General features: G+C 44.0%; 1 protein-coding gene across 1 annotated transcript; it reads left to right on the top strand.

The window, feature by feature from the left end:
- Nucleotides 1-3,345: 3,345 nt before the first annotated feature.
- Nucleotides 3,346-20,260, top strand: cax1 (cation/H+ exchanger protein 1). The gene is made up of 20 exons (XM_071332124.1): nt 3,346-3,539; nt 5,170-5,316; nt 7,210-7,325; nt 7,506-7,611; nt 7,979-8,095; nt 8,228-8,289; nt 8,777-8,929; nt 9,274-9,459; nt 9,668-9,767; nt 10,281-10,422; nt 11,051-11,234; nt 12,463-12,562; nt 16,301-16,419; nt 16,773-16,810; nt 17,313-17,458; nt 17,600-17,739; nt 18,133-18,227; nt 18,980-19,058; nt 19,232-19,340; nt 19,422-20,260. The coding sequence occupies exons 1-20, from the start codon at nt 3,470-3,472 to the stop codon at nt 19,493-19,495; spliced, it is 2,283 nt and encodes a 760-aa protein (XP_071188225.1). The 5' UTR covers nt 3,346-3,469; the 3' UTR covers nt 19,496-20,260.
- The last annotated feature ends 122 nt before the right edge of the window (nt 20,261-20,382 follow it).

Genomic DNA, 20,382 nt, shown 5'->3' on the forward strand with positions numbered 1-20,382 from the left:
TATTCACATCACATATTTTTCAGAGCTGACCTGATTGGTAAAAAGACCAATTAGTGAAAAAAATATCAGAATTGGTCTGCCTGTCTAAATGAGCAAAATTAATTGAATAAAGCACTTTTCTGTTCTACAAGTGGTCTGGGTCTATAGTTGTGGAGAGAAATAGTACCTCGTTAGCTACAGCTTTTGGGAAACGCCTCCCAGACTAGTCAATGCTGTGTGATTTACCGAAAATCATTCCACTTGTGGCATTGGTCAGAAAACGGACATGACCACCCATGTTGCAACAACTAACTTCTGTTGTCAGAAACATTTCATTGAATGATGGCAGCAGAAGAGGCAGCTCAACTCAACTCAAATTGGATGAGGGTCACCATCACTGACATGATCCCGGGTCACTATCTCTTGGATCAGATATCACTCTTGTTGATTTCAGTCTCATAGCCAATCATTCATGATATGACTTCCAAGACTCTTCCAGGGATCTTGTCGTTCCCTGAGTCATTTCATGCATCTTAGGGTTCATGTAAGTCGTGTAAAGTGGCTTCCTTGTCTCTTTTCCACGTCATTGCTGACTTTAGAAAACTGGACCGGTGAAAAGTAATTCCATGTAGGCGTTCTCCATATTGCTTTCAACTAGCCTGTGTTAATAAACAAAATATGACTAGATCTGTAACGATGGAGAGGAAGCCACTTTAGATGATTGACATGCAGCCTCATCTGATGCAGAAGCTATCAGGCTCTGGAAGTTCAATGTCTTTGTATATCATCGTCAACTAGTAGTCTGTACTTTTGTCGCAGAAATATAGAACTGTTTTTATATTGCCTGGTGCAATCACACAAAAGTGAGCTTTTTTTCACCTGAGGAGAAAGAGAATTGATTAGGTTTTTATACCAGTGGAAATGAAATACACCACTGAGTGGGAATCAATCACTTCATTTCTTGAAAGTGTTCTTGCACATGTTAGCTACATCAGTTAAATTGTTACGTTTTTTTTCTGTACAATTGTATTAAAAAGGGTTATTTTTTTACTGTAGTATGTAGTATTTCCACATGATTTTTTACTTTATTGTCAGCAGTGCTTGACTTGGACTGAAATACAGTAGGTGCCGGTACTCATTTTACATGCTGGTACTGTTTTTATTTAGGTGCAGGAGCTCCACAATACTTTCCAGCTAATATTCTATAAGAAGAACAGGAGCTCAAGCAGTAGAAAAATGTGAGGTGCCGGTACTCAGCTCCGGTGAGCTCCTGCCCAAGTTAAGCATACGTGTAGACAACCTTGGCTATACTTTGTTGAGTTTTCTGTGTTTTTATTGTATAGGACAGTGCTATACATTGCGTCATGTTGTCCTAGAGTTGAGCAAAACACCTTTATTCTCTTTGCTTGTAATTATCTGCTACAATTTCTAAATGCATGCTTCTTGTGCTTCTCTCTCTATGTGTAGTGCACCTATTCATTTATTGGGTCCTAGGACGCAGTGGAGGCTGCTGAGGGTGAGGATGGCTCATAATAATGGCTGGAATGGAGCAAATGGAATGGCATCCAGCCATTACCACAAGCCTGTCCTCCCCAATTAAGGTGCCACCAACCTCCTGTGCAAGGATGCAGCATACTTGTACAATTCTAAGTTGTTATACTGTATGTTTGGTTGGTTTTCCGTGCTGAGGTACATTACAGATTTGCTCAGCAAAAGGGAAATGTCACTGAAACTCGTGATGTAGTTGTACCGATGCTGTAACCAAAGTAAGTTAGTATTAGTGTCTTTGCGTCACACTCACAGCAGAATAAAGATGGTGCCGAACTACAGATGTAGAATCTTAATTTGATCAACCTGTTGCAGGAGAAATTTAAAACTTGTACTGCATTTGAGGTTTAAAACGGCTTCTGAAGTTTGTAATTTCCACTTTGACTTGATTTTCGCTTACGAAAAATGGATCAACCGCTACAAAAATTGTCATTAATTATAATCCACATAATAACTCACATTTCCTGTTGCTGCAGGATTATGTTTCTGCTGTAGCAAACTGGCTCAAATTAAGATCCTACATCTGTAGTGTCAATGTTATGATAGTCCTATTAGCTAATGTGTATCAGAGATTATTTATCAAATGTCCATGTCTGGAAGATAAATTAAGCAAGCTGTAAAGCACTGCAATGAAAATAACACTGTAACATTTGTTTAATACATTTGGACATTTCTTGCACCATCAGTGCAAACGAATGTAATTTCCGTTAAAAAATATGTTTTGTGAAAAGACATAAGGGATCTATCAAGTGTATATGACATCAACTGTAATATTTCTCATGTTGGATACTGACCAGCTAGTTTATTCCAGGGGAAATGAACCCTGCTATACTTTTTGAGGTATTGTGAACATTCTCAGAGTTTTCTTTTGCTGTCAAAGATAGAAAAATACAGTCCATCTCTTTGTGGGTTCTTTATATTGGCAAAATCCATTTCCCTATTGTCTGTGTAGCTTACTGCTGTTTCTCTCCACAATCATATCTTGAACACAGAATTGTATTACTTTGATCATGAAGCTGTATTTTTGTATAATTATGTAAATAAAAGGAAACCTAGAATTCTGTTGTTGTTTTTGGATTAATTTATTGAGATTTGTGAATAAAACATATTTCTAGTGTTGATGGACCATAGTTCTGTTGTCCTACACTTGTTGGAATAATGTTTCCTTTCACATGTAGTTTTTAGGTCTCCACTCAGTATGAAATGTTATTTTCCTTGGTAAAGTAAATCGGCCAGGGGAAAACAACTGGCCACTTTTGAAAGTCCTCGGATCAATTTCCCCCAAAAAATACAATAAAAAAAACTCACTCGGGGTCTCAATTTACTGCTGCCAGTTAGAATAGTAGAATACAAAAGGTGCCATTTCGAAATTTGGTTGGGCATCAACAGTTTTTCTCTTGTTAGTACAGTCACAGATAGTCAGTCAATTAGCCCACCATGTCAGCTAACATTTTTTAGATTGTTAAATTAGTTTAGCGTCCAGCTGACCCAACTTAGTTCATGGTCGAATTACCAACAGGGGCCCCATTGATTGTGTTAGTCTGTCTCACTCAGATATTATATTAAAAACTTCAAACAACTGCCCCCACCCGCATCAATGTTGGCCATCCCTGAAATAGGTCTACACAGCATGACAGAAAAACATATTATTCAATAGAACATATTTCATCATAAACAGCGTAAGTTATGAATTGGATTTTCAAACAAAGTTGTTTTATATTTAGAATGGGCACAGGACATGACACAGAGTCACTACACATCCCAGAATGCAGTCGATGGAGAAAAACAAGATATGAGGATGATCTACAATTCCCACGAGTTGTTTGGATACATGCATGTATGTCATCAATGGTTAGGAAGCGCACAGAGAACCGCTGAGGAAGGGGATTGAGTTGATAAAGCCGGCGTGGTATTAGTTCTATGGGAATTATAATCAATAATAATGTCCCACATTAAAGTTCCTATTGTTGATACGGAGAGCCGTAGGCGGATGTCCACGGCTGAAAGTTCAGGTAAGAACAAATCGTAAACGTTCCTTCTATCAATCTCGGCGGTTTCCTTAGCACGCGATATTCGTGCGTTTGCAACATTGTAACAAATGTTGTATCGTACATAGACACAGCTCTCAAGGTACACTTGCATTTGTTTTGTAAATTTCATAGAAGGTTTGACATTTTGAAAAACCTATATTTGTGCCTTGTCAGTTAGTGTTCAATAGTTAACCTGTGTTGTGTATTGGTAGGCTGCTTTCCTTAGATTTCCACAATATTTAATTTGTGCTGAGGAGCCCCTAAATATTTTTTTTACACTTAATATATCTAGGATAACCAGGCCTCACAACCCTGTTTATTCACAGTTCCTGTGACAAACATCTGAAAACTGCTTGATAATTTGCTCAGACCCCCAATATGTATTTCTGTTCACAGATATTGGAACCAGATTCTGAAAATAGTTTATGGACTCTTATTACCAGAGAGATTGTAGGCTACACTGGACTATTACTTAAGTCAGGGTTTCCCAAACTCGGTCCTGGGGTCCCCTGGGTGCACGTTTTGGTGTTTGACCTACACTACACATCAAGCTTTGATCATTTGAATGAGCTGTATAGTGCCAGGGCAAAAACCAAAATGTGCACCCAGGGGGAGCCCCAGGACCGAGTTTGGGAAACCCTGACTTATGCTACAGTAGTGGTATAATTACGACGACAGGAGGAGGAAAGCTCAATTTAAGATATGTCAACATGAGGAGGAATGCTTTCACTACATTTGTATTTAATTGAAAATATTATCAATCTGCTTTCCCTCAGATTAGGACAACTGTGAGTCTATTGATTGACCTGCCCGTCTCATAATTGAAGTTGCATGAAGACGATGTCACATGTTGATAAAGAATCCCTTCCCTTTGTTCAGTTAGGAGTCTTGGGACAGTGATGCTCATCTTAAGTCCTGTGGAGATTACGTTTAGGGAATGTCAGGAGAGAGCATGTTGGATTTACAAGTAATTGTTGCTCTTTGGATTTTCCATGTATTACCATTTCAAATTCTCTGAATTGAACTTAGAAAACGCTGCTCGTCCTTTTTAAAAGACATGAAGTTGTAAAGTTATCTTGCTCCCCTGTCAAAGTGGTAAACCGCCACAGAGGCATTAAAGAGGCAACATTTCTGTGCATCGTCATGGTGCTTGTTAAATCCACTAACATTTGAAATCCATAGATAATGTCATCAGTCTCACCAGTATCCCTGCACTGAAGAATTGGGTGTCGCTGCATGTGACTGTCAGGAGCTTTCCGTTAGTCACGCACTGACTTGACGGGTTTAGTGCATTGGTCCACACAGGTCTCACATGACCTGACCAACTGGGATCCAGAGTTATTCCTGACGAGGAGAAACTCCTGGCCATAGTTAATGCCATATGGATTCTGTTTGTCTAACAATGTTGAGTTTAGTTCTTTGGGGGATACCTACCTCTACTAATAAATGTATCATTTTATTCTGAACGTTTTATTTTACCTGCATCTTCTCAGATGTCATTTGTTACCCTACACAAGTTATGTTGATGAATAAACACTTATAATAATGGAGACATTGAAGGGTAGGTTATGTTTCATATCAATGTTTGTTTCTCTCTCGTTTGTCCCCTCAGATACCCAATGGGACCATGACCCCAGGGTCTACCGCCGTACATCCCAGTGTGACAGACTGTGTGTAGACATTGGCAGCCATGTGGCCGAGACCCCCTCCCCAGATGTCTCCCACCAACACACCCCCAAATTCTTGTCTGCACACAAAGGTGAGGCTACAGCCTGTCCTGGCAGCACATAGTCACAACCAACACTGACTGTTTGCTAAAGTACCCATGATGCTCTGTACAACCGATAGCATTGGTGTAATATACACTGCTCAAAAAAATAAAGGGAACACTTAAACAACACAATGTAACTCCAAGTCAATCACACTTCTGTGAAATCAAACTGTCCACTTAGGAAGCAACACTGATTGACAATACATTTCACATGCTGTTGTGCAAATGGAATAGACGACAGGTGGAAATTATAGGCAATTAGCAAGACACCCCCAATAAAGGAGTGGTTCTGCAGGTGGTGACCACAGACCACTTCTCAGTTCCTATGCTTCCTGGCTGATGTTTTGGTCACTTTTGAATGCTGGCGGTGCTTTCACTCTAGTGGTAGCATGAGACGGAGTCTACAACCCACACAAGTGGCTCAGGTAGTGCAGCTCATCCAGGATGGCACATCAATGCGAGCTGTGGCAAGAAGGTTTGCTGTGTCTGTCAGTGTAGTGTCCAGAGCATGGAGGCGCTACCAGGAGACAGGCCAGTACATCAGGAGACGTGGAGGAGGCCGTAGGAGGGCAACAACCCAGCAGCAGGACCGCTACCTCCGCCTTTGTGCAAGGAGGAGCAGGAGGAGCACTGCCAGAGCCCTGCAAAATGACCTCCAGCAGGCCACAAATGTGCATGTGTCTGCTCAAACAGTCAGAAACAGACTCCATGAGGGTGGTATGAGGGCCCGACGTCCACAGGTGGGGGTTGTGCTTACAGCCCAACACCGTGCAGGACGTTTGGCATTTGCCAGAGAACACCAAGATTGGCAAATTTGCCACTGGCGCCCTATGCTCTTCACAGATGAAAGCAGGTTCACACTGAGCACATGTGACAGACGTGACAGAGTCTGGAGACGCCGTGGAGAACGTTCTGCTGCCTGCAACATCCTCCAGCATGACTGGTTTGGCGGTGGGTCAGTCATGGTGTGGGGTGGCATTTCTTCGGGGGGCCGCACAGCCCTCCATGTGCTCGCCAGAGGTAGCCTGACTGCCATTAGGTACCGAGATGAGATCCTCAGACCCCTTGTGAGACCATATGCTGGTGCGGTTGGCCCTGGGTTCCTCCTAATGCAAGACAATGCTAGACCTCATGTGGCTGGAGTGTGTCAGCAGTTCCTGCAAGAGGAAGGCATTGATGCTATGGACTGGCCCGCCCGTTCCCCAGACCTGAATCCAATTGAGCACATCTGGGACATCATGTCTCGCTCCATCCACCAACGCCACGTTGCACCACAGACTGTCCAGGAGTTGGCGGATGCTTTAGTCCAGGTCTGGGAGGAGATCCCTCAGGAGACCATCCGCCACCTCATCAGGAGCATGCCCAGGCGTTGTAGGGAGGTCATACAGGCACGTGGAGGCCACACGCACTACTGAGCCTCATTTTGACTTGTTTTAAGGACATTACATCAAAGTTGGATCAGCCTGTAGTGTGGTTTTCCACTTTAATTTTGAGTGTGACTCCAAATCCAGACCTCCATGGGTTGATAAATTTGATTTCCATTGATAATTTTGGTGTGATTTTGTTGTCAGCACATTCAACTATGTAAAGAAAAAAGTATTTAATAAGAATATTTCATTCATTCAGATCTAGGATGTGTTATTTTAGTGTTCCCTTTATTTTTTTGAGCAGTGTAGTTTTTTGGGCTGGCTAAGCTCTACACCCTTGGGAGAAACAAGATTCATGAAATTCTGCTATATCAAATCATGTTTAAATGTCCGTATGTTAGTGTGTGATACTTCATGGAAGACTGCTCATCCATTCTTCTTGTCTTATGTTTTTCCTCGTCTTGGCCGGACCATTTCGTCCATTTGTTTGGCAACCTGGTGTCTGTTCCCTCAGGAGGCACCACTCCTTGTCACTATGGGGAAGAGGTTTGGCAGGATGGCTCGAGCTTGAGGACTACCATCCGAGCAGAGAATGAAGTAGAGGCAAACAAACTGGCCAACAACTACAGGGTGGGTGGAGTGTTGGACACAACGGAGAGAGAAAAAGCCTGGCAGTTTCTGTCCTCCATGTAAAACAGTTTTCATTTGAATGATTTACAAAATATCCCTTCAACTTGGAAGTGATGGTGTGTGTGTGTGTGTGTGTGTGTGTGTGTGTGTGTGTCTGGTTGTGTGTGTGCACATGTTCAGTTTGGCTTCAGAAAGTGGAAGAGTCACGTGACTGAGAGGCCCATCGAGGACAGGTCGGACATTGTGAGGGAGCTCTACTCAGAGCTAAACTTTGTCAGACCCCAAGGTTAGTGTCTGTCCTCCTGCTCCTAATTCACTTGCCCCCTGCGGAACCTCTAATATGACGATCATTAGAAAAGGTGCGGGTCGTGTTCAGTAGTCACCAAACGGATTATCTCCCCGTTTCGGGGGCAGTTATCTATCTGCACATGTCCAATAAGAAATGTTGGTTTTTGTTTTCCGTGGCAACGTTTTTGAAAACATTTAGCTACCATTTGCCCTAATGAACACGACCATGGCTTGATGTGAATCATTTTCTAAATGTTTGATGGAAAAATACTCAAGATTGCAGTGTTCTATAGATATAGAGTAGACACTATATGTTGTTGAATAGAATACACTGTCATTTTTTTTTTATATCTCTTTGATTTCAGGTTCATTGATCACTTGTGGAAACATAGCATACTTGATTTTATTTGGATGGTGGATCTCTTTAGCCTACCTCTTGGTCTGTGTCCTAATGTTTCTGACCATCATTGGAGTTCCTTATGGTAGGAACCCCTTTCATCTAATACACACATTATTTTAATGTTCTTTTAAGTAAAATCTGTATTACTTTACGTTGGGATGACGTAAATCTGAATTTCAACTCTAATATTTTGGGGTCTGGAATCTTATTTCAGGGAAGCTGTGTTGGAAGTTGTCATGCTACTTTCTGTGGCCATTTGGGAAGTCCATACTGAAGGTAACAGTTATGACAGTGGTTGATTGTGCTATTGTCTTGGTTCGTTCTCCATTGATTATTGCCTGGTCAGGGTGACGTTTAGCCTGGAGGAACCAGCTTGATCACTGTGTTCATCATTCTCCTTGCTCCTCATACACCGTTACGACAACTAGGTCCAACAACTCAACAATAAATAACTAAAGACTTGAACACCCAGCTATATTCATGGTCTTGTTAGAAGTGTGTGCAATTGTCACCTCAATACTCTCACTCTCTGGGCCCCATTTTAATGGTGTTGTAGTCAAACTGATGCTCCTGATACTATTGTTTAGTGTTTGTTGGAATTTATCAATAAGGTTTAATAATGTATTATTAAGGCTGTTATTGATGTTAGGTCTAATCAGACAATACAGATGTTTTTATTTCCATCGCTCTCTTGCTCTCACACATTCTCTCCTTCGCTCCCTCCATCCATCCCGCTCCCTCTTTCTTTCACCTGGATGTTTAGCCCAGAAGCCTGGTCAGGCGATGCTGTGTGAAGTTCCCTCACTGCGAGGCCATCCCAGAGGAATCTGACTCAAAGGAGGTGAAGGAGTCTACACCCCTGCTCATGCCCCCTTCTGTCCCCATCGAGATCCCCCCACAACGGACGCGTTACTGGGTGAGTCTTGTCCCCTCGCCTATCGCCTCAACCCCTGTGTGGGCTAATATTTTCTCAAATAATATTTATGTCAAAAGTTATATCCTTATAAGAGTATGTTGTTTTCCTTATGTGGATTGCGATGGAATATGTTTAGTTTGTTCAGACTAACAAGTCTAAACTCAATCGGAGTGCCTGATTGGCTGCTCTGTTTTCAAGCTTTTGCCAAGACCATTTCATAACCAGTACTTTTTCACATCTCTCCCCGCTATGTGTGTGCACGTGCTTTTGTTTGTGTTTGCACGTGTGTCTGTGCCTGCTTGCTTGCCTGCCTGGTCTCCTGTGCTGTGCTCTGCTGGGTGCAGTGTCGTGTCAGTACCTATGTGTGGTTGTTGCTAGGCTACCCTCTCCTGGGGCTGATCCACGGCCTGGCCTGCTTCCTCTCCTGGATCCTGGTCTTCACCATCCCCGTGGCCAAGATGAACGCCCGCACCCTGGCCATCATCCTCCTCATGCCCCCCGAGGACGTCCACATCCACCGGCTGAAAAAGGTGGCCGCGCTCATCCAGATCTAACCCTTCCATGTCGTGTTGATATTATCACAGCCTCTGAACTAGTTACCACTTTAATCCAACCCATTAACTTGGCCCTGTGGATTTCAAATAATGCCACAGTTTTCTTTTAGAGGAATCCTTTTACTAGATTTGGAAATGTATCATTTGTCGATTGCTTTGCTATGTTTTTCTGTCTCTTTTGCAGCCGCAAGGGTGTGAGAGCCAAGTGCTTCTCTGTTGCTACCACGCCTTCAATTGGTACTACTACAAATACACCTTGGATGGAATCAATGTGTTCGCTGTCAGTATCCTTTAACAGACCATTATGGTTGTGATTATCTATCACCTGACTCATGTCAGTGAACTGGTGGGGGCGTTCCAGGTCGTCTTTATGCAGTCACACGGCTTAGATGATCAGACCTGGAGAAGTGTTTAGTGTCCTAGGAACCACATTCATTTGCTATAGCGATATTATGAGTTGGGCAGCGTGACTACAAAAAAGATGACCTGGAACACCACCAAGGACCTAATGGAATGTCCTGCAAGTTGCACCTTTTACCCTGTCCAGCAGGGGTCAGCATTTCTGCTTAGTGGTTCTTTACAGTGCATCACCAGTTTGTTTAAAGCAGACAATCAGCAGGTTTGAGGGAATCAGTTTAAGCAAAAAGAGGTATAAAATCGTTAATTTGGTTCACACAATGAGTAGTTATTTAGGATGCAAGGTTATTTATAGATCTGTGATTCTGCAATGTAGTTGATATCCAACACAGCGCTGTAGACTTTCCACTGGTGCTCCTTAAAGCGGTGTGCCCACCCAGACCTGCTGCCCCTGGTCATCACAACCCTGGTGGTTGGCTACGTGGACACAGAGAACCAGTTTGTCAGCTCGGAGGCCAAGTTCGCCGCTGCCGTCAGCTCCATCATCCCACTGTCCTATTACATTGGCATGGGCATCGCCAGGTAAGACAACCCCCCCCCCCCTCCCCCTTCCCACACAGTCTGCTCTGTCAACATGGACAAAATACCAGAACCACAGTAAGAGGCTAGCTTAGCGTCAAATTGTTCTCATTGTTTTGAACAGATGTTAAGTCCACATATGGCAGTTAAGTCCACATGTAGAGTTTATATGATTCACTTTTTTGTCCGGTTGTGTAATGGTAGTGAACCAAAAGTGATTGGTTGATGAGTCGGAATGTTTGTGGATGTAATGACGTGCTTGTGCTTCGACAAGGCCCTCTGAATAGAATCACCCCTGAGGCTGGTTGATAGTTATGTTAAATTTGGTGGTGGTAAAATTCCGTGTTAGTAGTTAAAATGGTGCATCTCCCTGCAGTATCTCAGCCCAGAGTAACTCACTGTCTGTCTCTCTGCAGTATCTCAGCCCAGAGTAACTCGCTGTCTGTCTCCCTGCAGTATCTCAGCCCAGAGTAACTCGCTGTCTGTCTCCCTGCAGTATCTCAGCCCAGAGTAACTTGCTGTCTGTCTCTCTGCAGTATCTCAGCCCAGAGTAACTCGCTGTCTGTCTCCCTGCAGTATCTCAGCCCAGAGTAACTCACTGTCTGTCTCTCTGCAGTATCTCAGCTCAGAGTATCTCAGCTCAGAGAAACTTTGCGGTGGGAGCAGTGGTGAACGCCACTTTTGGCTCCATCACAGAGATGACCTTCTACATCACTGCCCTGCTGAGGGGTCACAAGGCCGGCACCAAGTGCTATGAGGAGATCGTCAAGGCCGCTCTCACTGGAACCTTGCTGGGCTGTATTCTCTTTATCCCAGTGAGTGGCACCTAGAAACACACAGGCATCTCACTGATATACACAAAAACATAACCCTCGAAGACTGACACACAAACACCGGTGTTTATTTCCTAAACCAAAATAGTGACTAAAATATTACTCAAACAGCTACTTTTCAGTGGCAATTGATGAGACTATAACTGAATAAATAGACCCAGAAAACTAGAACTAAGGAAGATGTTCTATTCTGCAGTGGAACAGATGCACCACACACAGCCTAGCCTACATCCAGCTGGTGAGCTGCGGGGGAGCAAGCGATGTGTGTGGCCAGACAGGCTCAGCTCCGCCTCCGATTATACACATCACGCAGGCGACTCTCTTTCTTCCCCGTAGCTAACCAGTCACCACCAGCCTTCTATTAGATACCCTTTGCCTGGTTAAAAAACACAAGATGCTTCATGAAATGTAAAAACAGTAGCAGCTTTAAGTTGAATAGTAGAACAACAGTCTAGCTATGTTCTTCTCTCCCTTGAGTATAGAATATTTTTTGAATTTGTAGACTTGCTCAATCCCTCGCACTTTCCCCACTGCATTTCATAGCCCGGTTCTGTAGCCAACATACTAGCCACTTTTCCTTATTTTCCTCAGAGAAAATGGTTTGGTTTTAGCCCTTACCGTTAAAAAGACATGACCCATAATACCGTCGCTACGCATTTTACATTTATAAATCATATCGCGGGCCGTTCTAAAACTAGGCTACTTGCAGACCGGACTGTTACCCATTTGTTTAGGCTACACCTTGTTCAGTCATGTTACCTCATTAGCTAGCTATAGCCAACCACCTGGGGCACGTTCAGCAGGATGCAATGTTTTGGAACGTTCAGATAGAAATATGCTATGTAGAACAAACCTGCCTCTCTGACATAAGGGATAATGTCGGCTCTATTCATGGTATTTTTTTATCTGTAATGTTTTTCAACTGAATGTGGCCCTGGTAACATTACCAGTAGCCTATATGCAAACATTTGGTGGCACAGAAAGGAAAATGGATAGCAAACAATTTGAGTAAATCCCTCTTCCCACTATATCTGACTGGCTAAATAACTTTATTTTGACTTAATGTGGACCCAGCACTTGGACTAGAACTCGAACACGGGGACTGGGATTTCAGCCATAAGAGACTCTGATTTTCACTTGGCCTTGAGCACAGGGGACTTGTGACTGGAGGTTTAGTGACTGGACTACATCATGTCTCCTGTCTACCCAGGGTATCAGCATGATCATCGGGGGCTTTAAACACAGGGAGCAGAGGTTCAACAGCCGCTCTGCAGGGGTCAGCTCAGCCCTACTCTTCATATCAGTAGGAGGTAAGAGCGTGAACACGCATGCACAGATGCACACGCACATAAGTAAGTGTGTGTGTGTGTGTGTGTGTGTGCACGCACAGGCAAGTCTCTCGAGATATAGTGTCTGACTCTGTAAAGCCAGTTGGGTTCTCAGTACATCGCGCCGAGATGTACTCTCCAGGAAGCAGAAGGGTGGAGAGGTATATGTTTTATGATTAACGACTTATGGTGTAACATACAGGAACTCAAGTCCTGTTCACCCAACCTAGAATATCTCAATCAAATGCTATCTCCCAAAAGAGTTTTCGTCAATAATCGCCACAGCGGTCTACATCCCCCCCCTCAAGCCGATACCACGACGGCCCTCAAAGAACTTCACTGGACTTTATGCAAACTGGAAACCACATATCCTGAGGCTGAATTTATTGTAGCTGGGGATTTAGGCAGAAACTCACAGGGAGCACCCGTGGTAAAGACTATTCAATGCTGGTCTGACCAATCGAAATCCACGCTTCAAGATTGTTTTGATCACGCGGACTGGGAAATGTTCAGAGTAGCTTCAGAAAAGAATATCGACACATATACCGATACGGTGAATGAGTTTATCAGGAAGTGCATAGTAGATGTTGTACCCACTGTGACTATTAAAACCTACCCCAACCAGAAACCGTGGATAGAGAGGCGCATTCGCGCAAAACTGAAAGCGCGAACCACCGCACTTAACCACGGCAAGAAGACTGGGAATATGGAAGAATACAAACAGTGGAGCTATTCCCTCCGCAAAGCAATCAAGCAGGCTAAACGTCGGTATAGGGACAAAGTTGAGTCCCAGATCAACGGCTCCGACACGAGACGTATGTAGCAGGGTCTACAGACCAAAACTAGCCATGTCGCGGACACCATTGTCTTGCTTCCGGACAGGTTGAACACCTTTGCTCGCTTTGAGGATAATACACTGCCACCGACGCGGCCCGCTATCAAGGACTGTGGGCTCTCCTTTTCTGTGGCTGACGTGTGTAAGACATTTAAGCGTGTTAACCATCGCAAGTCTGCCGGTCCAGATGGTATCTCTAGCTGCGTCCTCAGAGCATGTGCAGACCAGCTGGCTGGTGTGTTTACAGATATATTCAATCTCTTCCTATCCCAGTCTGTTGTCCCCACATGCTTCAAGATGACCACCATTGTCCCTGTACCTAAGAAAGCAAAGGTAATTGAATGAAATGACTATCTGTCATCATGAAGTGCTTTGAGAGACTAGTCAAGGATCATATCACCTCTACCTTACCTGCCACCCTAGACCCACTACAACTTGCTTACCGCCCCAATAGGTCCACAGACAACGTAATCGCCACCACACTGCACACTGCCCTGTCCAATCTGGACAAAAGGCATACCTATGTAAGAATGCTGTTCATTGACTATAGCTCAGCATTCAACCCCATAGTACCCTTCAAACTCATCCTCAAGCTCGAGGCCCTAGGTCTGAGCCCCGCCCTGTGCAACTGGGTCCTGGACTTCCTGACGGGTCACCCCACACGGGTGCGTGCTCAGCCCCTACTCCCTGTTCACCCATGATTGCGTGGCCATGCACGCCTCCAACTCAATCATCAAGTTTGCAGACGACACAACAGTAGTAGGCTTGATTACCAGCAACGATGAGACAGCCTACAGGAAGGAGGTGAGGGCTCTGGGAGTGTGGTGCCAGGAAAATAACCTCTCACTCAATGTCAACAAAACTAAGGAGATTGTGGACTTCAGGAAACAGCAGAGGGAGCACCTCGCTATCCACATTGATGGGACCGCAGTGAAGAAGGTGGAAAGCTTCAAGTTCCTCGGCGTCACTGACAAACTGAAATGGTCCACCCACAAGGACGGTGTGGTGAAGAAGGCGCAACAGTGCCTCTTCAACCTCAGGAGGCTAAAGAAATTTGGCTGAACACCTAAAACCCTCAAACTTTTACAAATGCACAATCGAGAGCATCCTGTCGGGCTGTATCCCCGCCTGGTACGGCAACTGCCTACAACCACAAAGCTCTCCAGAGGGTGGTGCGGTCTGCCCAACGCATTATCGGGGGCAAACTTCCTGCCCTCCTGGACACGTACAGCACCCAATGCCATAGGAATACCAAATAGATCATCAAAGACATCAACCACCCGAGCCAATTTGTATATAACTCCAGAATGTTATGAAGAGTGATCAGATGAATTGCAATTAATTGCAAAGTCCCTCTTTGCCATGCAAATGAACTGAATCCCCCAAAAACATTTCCACTGCATTTCAGCCCTGCCAAAAAAGGACCAGCTGACATGTCAGTGATTCTCTCGTTAACACAGGTGTGAGTGTTGACGAGGACAAGGCTGGAGATTACTCTGTCATGCTGATTGAGTTCGAATAACAGACTGGAAGCTTCAAAAGGAGGTGGTGCTTGGAATCATTGTTCTTCCTTTTTCGACACGTGCCATCATCATTGCTTTGCACAAAAAGGGCTTCACAGGCAAGGATATTGCTGCTAGTAAGATTGCACCTAAATCAACCATTAATCAGATCATCAAGAACTTTGAGAGCTGTTCCATTGTTGTGAAGAAGGCTTCAGGGCGCCCAAGAAAGTCCAGACAGGACCGTTTCCTAAAGTTGATTCAGCTGCCGGATCGGGGCACCACCATTACAGATCTTGCTCAGGAATGGCAGCAGGCAGGTGTGAGTGCATCTGCACGCACAGTGAGGCGAAGACTTTTGGAGGATGGCCTGGTGTCAAGAAGGGCAGCAAAGAAGCCACTTCTCTCCAGGAAAAACATCAGGGACAGACTGATATTCTGCAGAAGGTACAGGGATTGGACTGCTGAGGACTGGGGTAAAGTCATTTTCTCTGATGAATCCCCTTTCCGATTGTTTGGGGCATCCGGAAAAAAGCTTGTCCGGAGAAGACAAGGTGAGCGCTACCATCAGTCCTGTGTCAACACTGCAGATATTGACTCTTTGCATCAACTTCATGTAATTGTCAATAAAAGCCTTTGACACTTATGAAATGCTTGTAATTATACTTCAGTATTCCATAGTAACATCTGACAAAAATATCTGAAGACACTGAAGCAGCAAACCTTGTGGAAATTAATATTTGTGTTATTCTCAAAACTTTTGGCCACAACTGTATAAACTGCGCTCCACACTTCTACGGTATCTTAGTCACTTTTAAATTGTGTTTACATATTGCATCACCCATCTCATGTATATACTGTATTGTATTCTATACTACACAACTGGCTGTTTAACAGCCATCTCCAGCACATCAGAGGCTGCTGCCTATAGACATAGATTAGGAATCCCTGGTCACTTTAAGGAAATGAAACACTAGCCACTTGAGTAATGCAAGACACGGAGACATTATTCATCTCATATGTGTAAACTGTACTCTATACTATTCTACGCTATCTTAGTCACTTTAATTGTGTGTCAATATTGCATCACCCATCTCATATGAATATACTGTATTCTATACTATGCCACTGTATCTTAGTCCAATGCTGCTCTGACGTATATACATTCTTAATCCCTTCCTTACTTAGATTTACGTGTATTTTGGGTAAATGTTGTGAAATTGTTAGATATTACTGCACTGTCGGAGCTAGAAGCACAAGCATTTCGCTACACCCGCAATAACATCTGCTAAACACGTGTATGTGACCAATACAATTTGATTTGAAGTCTGAACACACATGCACATCTATGAACAAGTTCACACACTTTGTTCTGTCCCGCAGGTGTATTTGCCCCAACCCTGTTCTCCAAGGCCTACGGTAGCCTGGTGTGTGCGGGATGCTCCAGCTCTCCAGCCAACACCAGCAGGCCCTTTACCTGTATGGACTGCCACTATGACATGGTTAGTACCTACATCTCCTGTTCGCCTGCTGCATCATCATTATGAACTATTACATTGACTGTGCTGCTGTGATGCGTCTCTGGGTCAAATAATACTTGAACTGCACTTGATTGAGCTTACCTGGAGCAATGGAACCAATGACCCAGTGGCCAAAAGGGTTAACCCTAACCCATCCATCTGGTATTCCAGACAGGCTTCATTCAAGTATTTGATTGAAAACAAGTATGATTTGAAGCCTTGTCTGTAGTGACTACTGCGGAAGTGTGTTATGATGATGTCGTGAGGGGTGTTTGTGGGTAGTCCCAAATGCTTAACCATGTATTAAACTAAAGCCATATTATGTTTCTCAACAGAGTGGAAGTAACGAACCCTTATATCTCAGACACATTGAGTAAGTTCCAATAAAATACCCATTCTGTCCCATGGTTTGTTGGTGTTACCAGTCAGTAGGCCTGCTACTCTGTAGTTACTTGCTGTATGGCTTGTTTTCCAGTCAGTAGGCCTGCTACTCTGTAGTTACTTGCTGTATGGCTTGTTTTCCAGTCAGTGGGCCTGCTACTCTGTAGTTACTTGCTGTATGTCTTGTTTTCCAGTCAGTGGGCCTGCTACGCTGTAGTTACTTGCTGTATGTCTTGTTTTCCAGTCAGTGGGCCTGCTACGCTGTAGTTACTTGCTGTATGGCTTGTTTTCCAGTCAGTAGGCCTGCTACGCTGTAGTTACTTGCTGTATGGCTTGTTTTCCAGTCAGTAGGCCTGCTACGCTGTAGTTACTTGCTGTATGTCTTGTTTTCCAGTCAGTAGGCCTGCTACTCTGTAGTTACTTGCTGTATGGCTTGTTTTCCAGTCAGTAGGCTTGCTACTCTGTAGTTACTTGCTGTATGGCTTGTTTTCCAGGCCTCTGGTATACACCATCTCCGTGTTGCTGCCCTCAGCCTACCTGATCGGCCTCATCTTCACCCTGAAGACCCACTCCCACATCTACGACATCCAAGTCAGTGACGGGCACGACCACCACCAGTGCCCACCGGGGGGCGCCAGCGGTGAGCCCACCAAACACTTTATTATTTCAAGCTTTTCCCATAGGTTCTAAACTTTTGTGGTGTCGTGGTTATATAGTAGACAGGAACTGGAATGTGTGATACTTCATTGTATTGGTTTCTAATGTTTGTTTGTGTGTGTAGGTGGTCATGGCACGGTCGTCCACTGGTCCAGGTTGAGGGCTCTGTCTGTGCTGATCATGGCCACGCTGCTAATGGCTGCCTGTGCCGACCTCACCACGGAGCACATCAAACCCATCCTCGACCACTCCGCCATCTCCCAGGTACGCCCACACCTGAGCCATGTTCATTAGGCCACAGCGTAGAAAAATGTTGTGCAACAGAAAATAAGCATTTGCGTTTCTTATTGGCTAGGTTCAGATGGTACGTCCCCGTTTCACTCCATTCTAAACCTCTTCCTTCCTTTTCATGCCCATTGACCAACCGAGACCATACCCAGGGGAATAATAATATGATATGATTCTTGTAATTGGGTAGAAAATGTCTCTGGAAAGCTTATTATTGAAAGCCCCTGTCATTTTATAAAACAGAATTTTACACGCATGATGCGACCTGCTGTTCAGGATAAGCGTAAGGATAGCCAAACAACTTTTACAATGTTATGTCCTGACTATGTAAAGGCTAGTGCAATGTGTCACTGTCTGTCATTTCTGCAGTATTTCATCGGCGTGACCGTGTTGGCGATGGTGCCAGAAATTCCTGAGATCTTCAACGGAATCCAGTTTGCCCTGCAGAATAACATCAGTCTCAGGTAAGCCACTATCAAGCTCTAATACTGCGTTTTCACTCTCCTGATGGATCTTGTCTCGTCATGCATAACCTAGTATCTCTAGACAGACCGGTTGCCTCCCACAATGTACCAATGTTCAAGCATACACTGTACATAGGGGCAGCAGGTAGCCTATTGGTTAGAGCATTGGGCCAGTAATCGAAAGGTTGCTAGATCGAATCCCCGGAGCTGACAAGGTAAAAATCCGTTGTTCTGCTCCTGAACAAGGCAGTTAACCCACTGTTCCGAGGACGTCATTAAAAATAAGAATTTGTTCTTAACTGACTTGCCTAGTTAAATAAAACATAAACCAACATCAGTTTGGCAGAGAGGAAAGGGTGGAGTTGAGCACTGGGAAATCAGTCCAGAACCCTGCCGTAAACATTTCTGGTAGCTAGCTTGATGGAGCTTGCGAAAGATATTTTACACTCCCAATGAGTGTATTTCTCCAGTTACTAGTAGTATTACAAGCTTACAACAACCACTGACTGGCTGTGGCTAAAATTAGCCTAGCTGTCCGCGTCCGCGTTGTGTGTCCCCCTCTGTCATGTTTCCGAGGGGATTGTTTTTAAGCCCCACCTACCCAAACTCGTCATTTGTTGAGAGTTGTCTGTCTGAAGATCACCCTTATTGATTTGGCCATGAAAATCTGACATGATTCCCAGAGCAAGTGCTGTTGCCCCCCTAGGCCCGGGGTTTCCCAGAACTGTAACCTCACATTGATTTGTCTGCAGCTTGGAGGTGGGAAACTGCATAGCAGTGCAAGTCTGCATGATTCAGATTCCCTTACTCATCTTGTTCAACACTTTTTATGTAAGTCGTTTTAAATCTTTATCTGCATTGTGTTTAATTGCATCAGATGTGCACTTAATCAATATAATTGTCAGTATCTCACTTGTTTCTGTACATAAAGCCTCAAGTTTTGATCGTAGACTGTAGTGGTCAGTGAGAAGATCCCATCAAACAGGACTCCATCTCTTTTCCAGGATGTGGGATTCATGCTCCTGTTCAGTGACTTGCATCTTTGGGCCAGCATCTTTAGTGTGATTGTGGTCAACTACATTTTCATGGATGGCAAGTCTGACTACTTTCAGGGTAAGTTGTTGTGCTTGGTTCACATTGCTATGCCGGATATCACGGATTAGACTGAATTCCAAACCTCTGTTTCCTTTCCAGGGACTGCTTTGGTGGTGGTTTACCTCATTCTACTGGCGTTGTACTTTTTCGCCCCATCACCCCGTGCCTGTTGAGCTGCTCCGCAAAGAACTTCAACTCCTAGAGTCCTGTCAGTCACTATTTACAGGAGCTGCCTTTGTGTTAACTATTTCGATGCCATGTCGAGTTATATTCTGTCTTTCAGTCGTATTCATAAGGGCTCGCAGTGGGAAGTCCAGGTAGTCCCTCCCTGTTGCAATTTGTTTTCTTCCATTTGTGCCTAATGAACATGACCCAGTTCTGGGCAAATGGCCCTTTACCTTTGGAATTATTTGCATTATGATTTCTAAATTAACATTCCTTCTATTTAAGCACTGCACATCCTGGGGTGTATGTAAACGACATGTAGGAGACATGTGTTTTCAGTAGGATTTTGGTAGATTAAAATGCAAATGTTAAAGCAGGGTATGTTAATATTGAATTTATAATGTGGTCACAATTGTGCTTCACATTCATTGGCCTTTGGGTATTAAGCTGGGTTCATATGGACCAATAAATCTACACATGGTGTAATGCTAGGATTTGTATGGGAAAAAGTACACATTTACTGCCACTTTCTTGACCTTCCTGTTCTGTTTTCTATTCTTGTGATTTTCTTTGTTGCAAAGTATTGCATTGGATAAGGTGCAGCCAGGTCTATTTCAACAAGGTCTTGTACCTGAGCAGGCAGGTAAACAACCTTCCACACAGCTCTCTGTAATTTAATGGTATCTAGTCATAAGCAAGGGCATGCCAATTTCAATGTGCTTGTTGCACAGAGGATGTTATGGTGGTTAAATAAATCTTGACTATTAGGCAAACCTAGATAGTACTTGGTAAAGTGTGCACTACAAGGGTTCATGCAAGGATGACAGCTCATTCCATGCCAGTTACCATTACTGTTGAAGCAGACAAACCATTCCCAGATCGGTTTGTGCTGTCT

Source organism: Salvelinus alpinus, chromosome 11 (genome assembly GCF_045679555.1).
Source record: "Salvelinus alpinus chromosome 11, SLU_Salpinus.1, whole genome shotgun sequence".
NCBI classification, from domain to species: Eukaryota; Metazoa; Chordata; class Actinopteri; order Salmoniformes; family Salmonidae; genus Salvelinus; species Salvelinus alpinus.

Bases quoted from the DNA above. Each gene is read 5' to 3' on its own strand.
- cax1 (XM_071332124.1), top strand. From the start codon at position 3,470: ATGTCCCACATTAAAGTTCCTATTGTTGATACGGAGAGCCGTAGGCGG. The intron at 12,563-16,300 runs GTAAGAGCGTGA...TCTGTCCCGCAG, and splicing joins ACTCTTCATATCAGTAGGAG to GTGTATTTGCCCCAACCCTG. The intron at 17,740-18,132 runs GTACGCCCACAC...TCATTTCTGCAG, and splicing joins ACCACTCCGCCATCTCCCAG to TATTTCATCGGCGTGACCGT.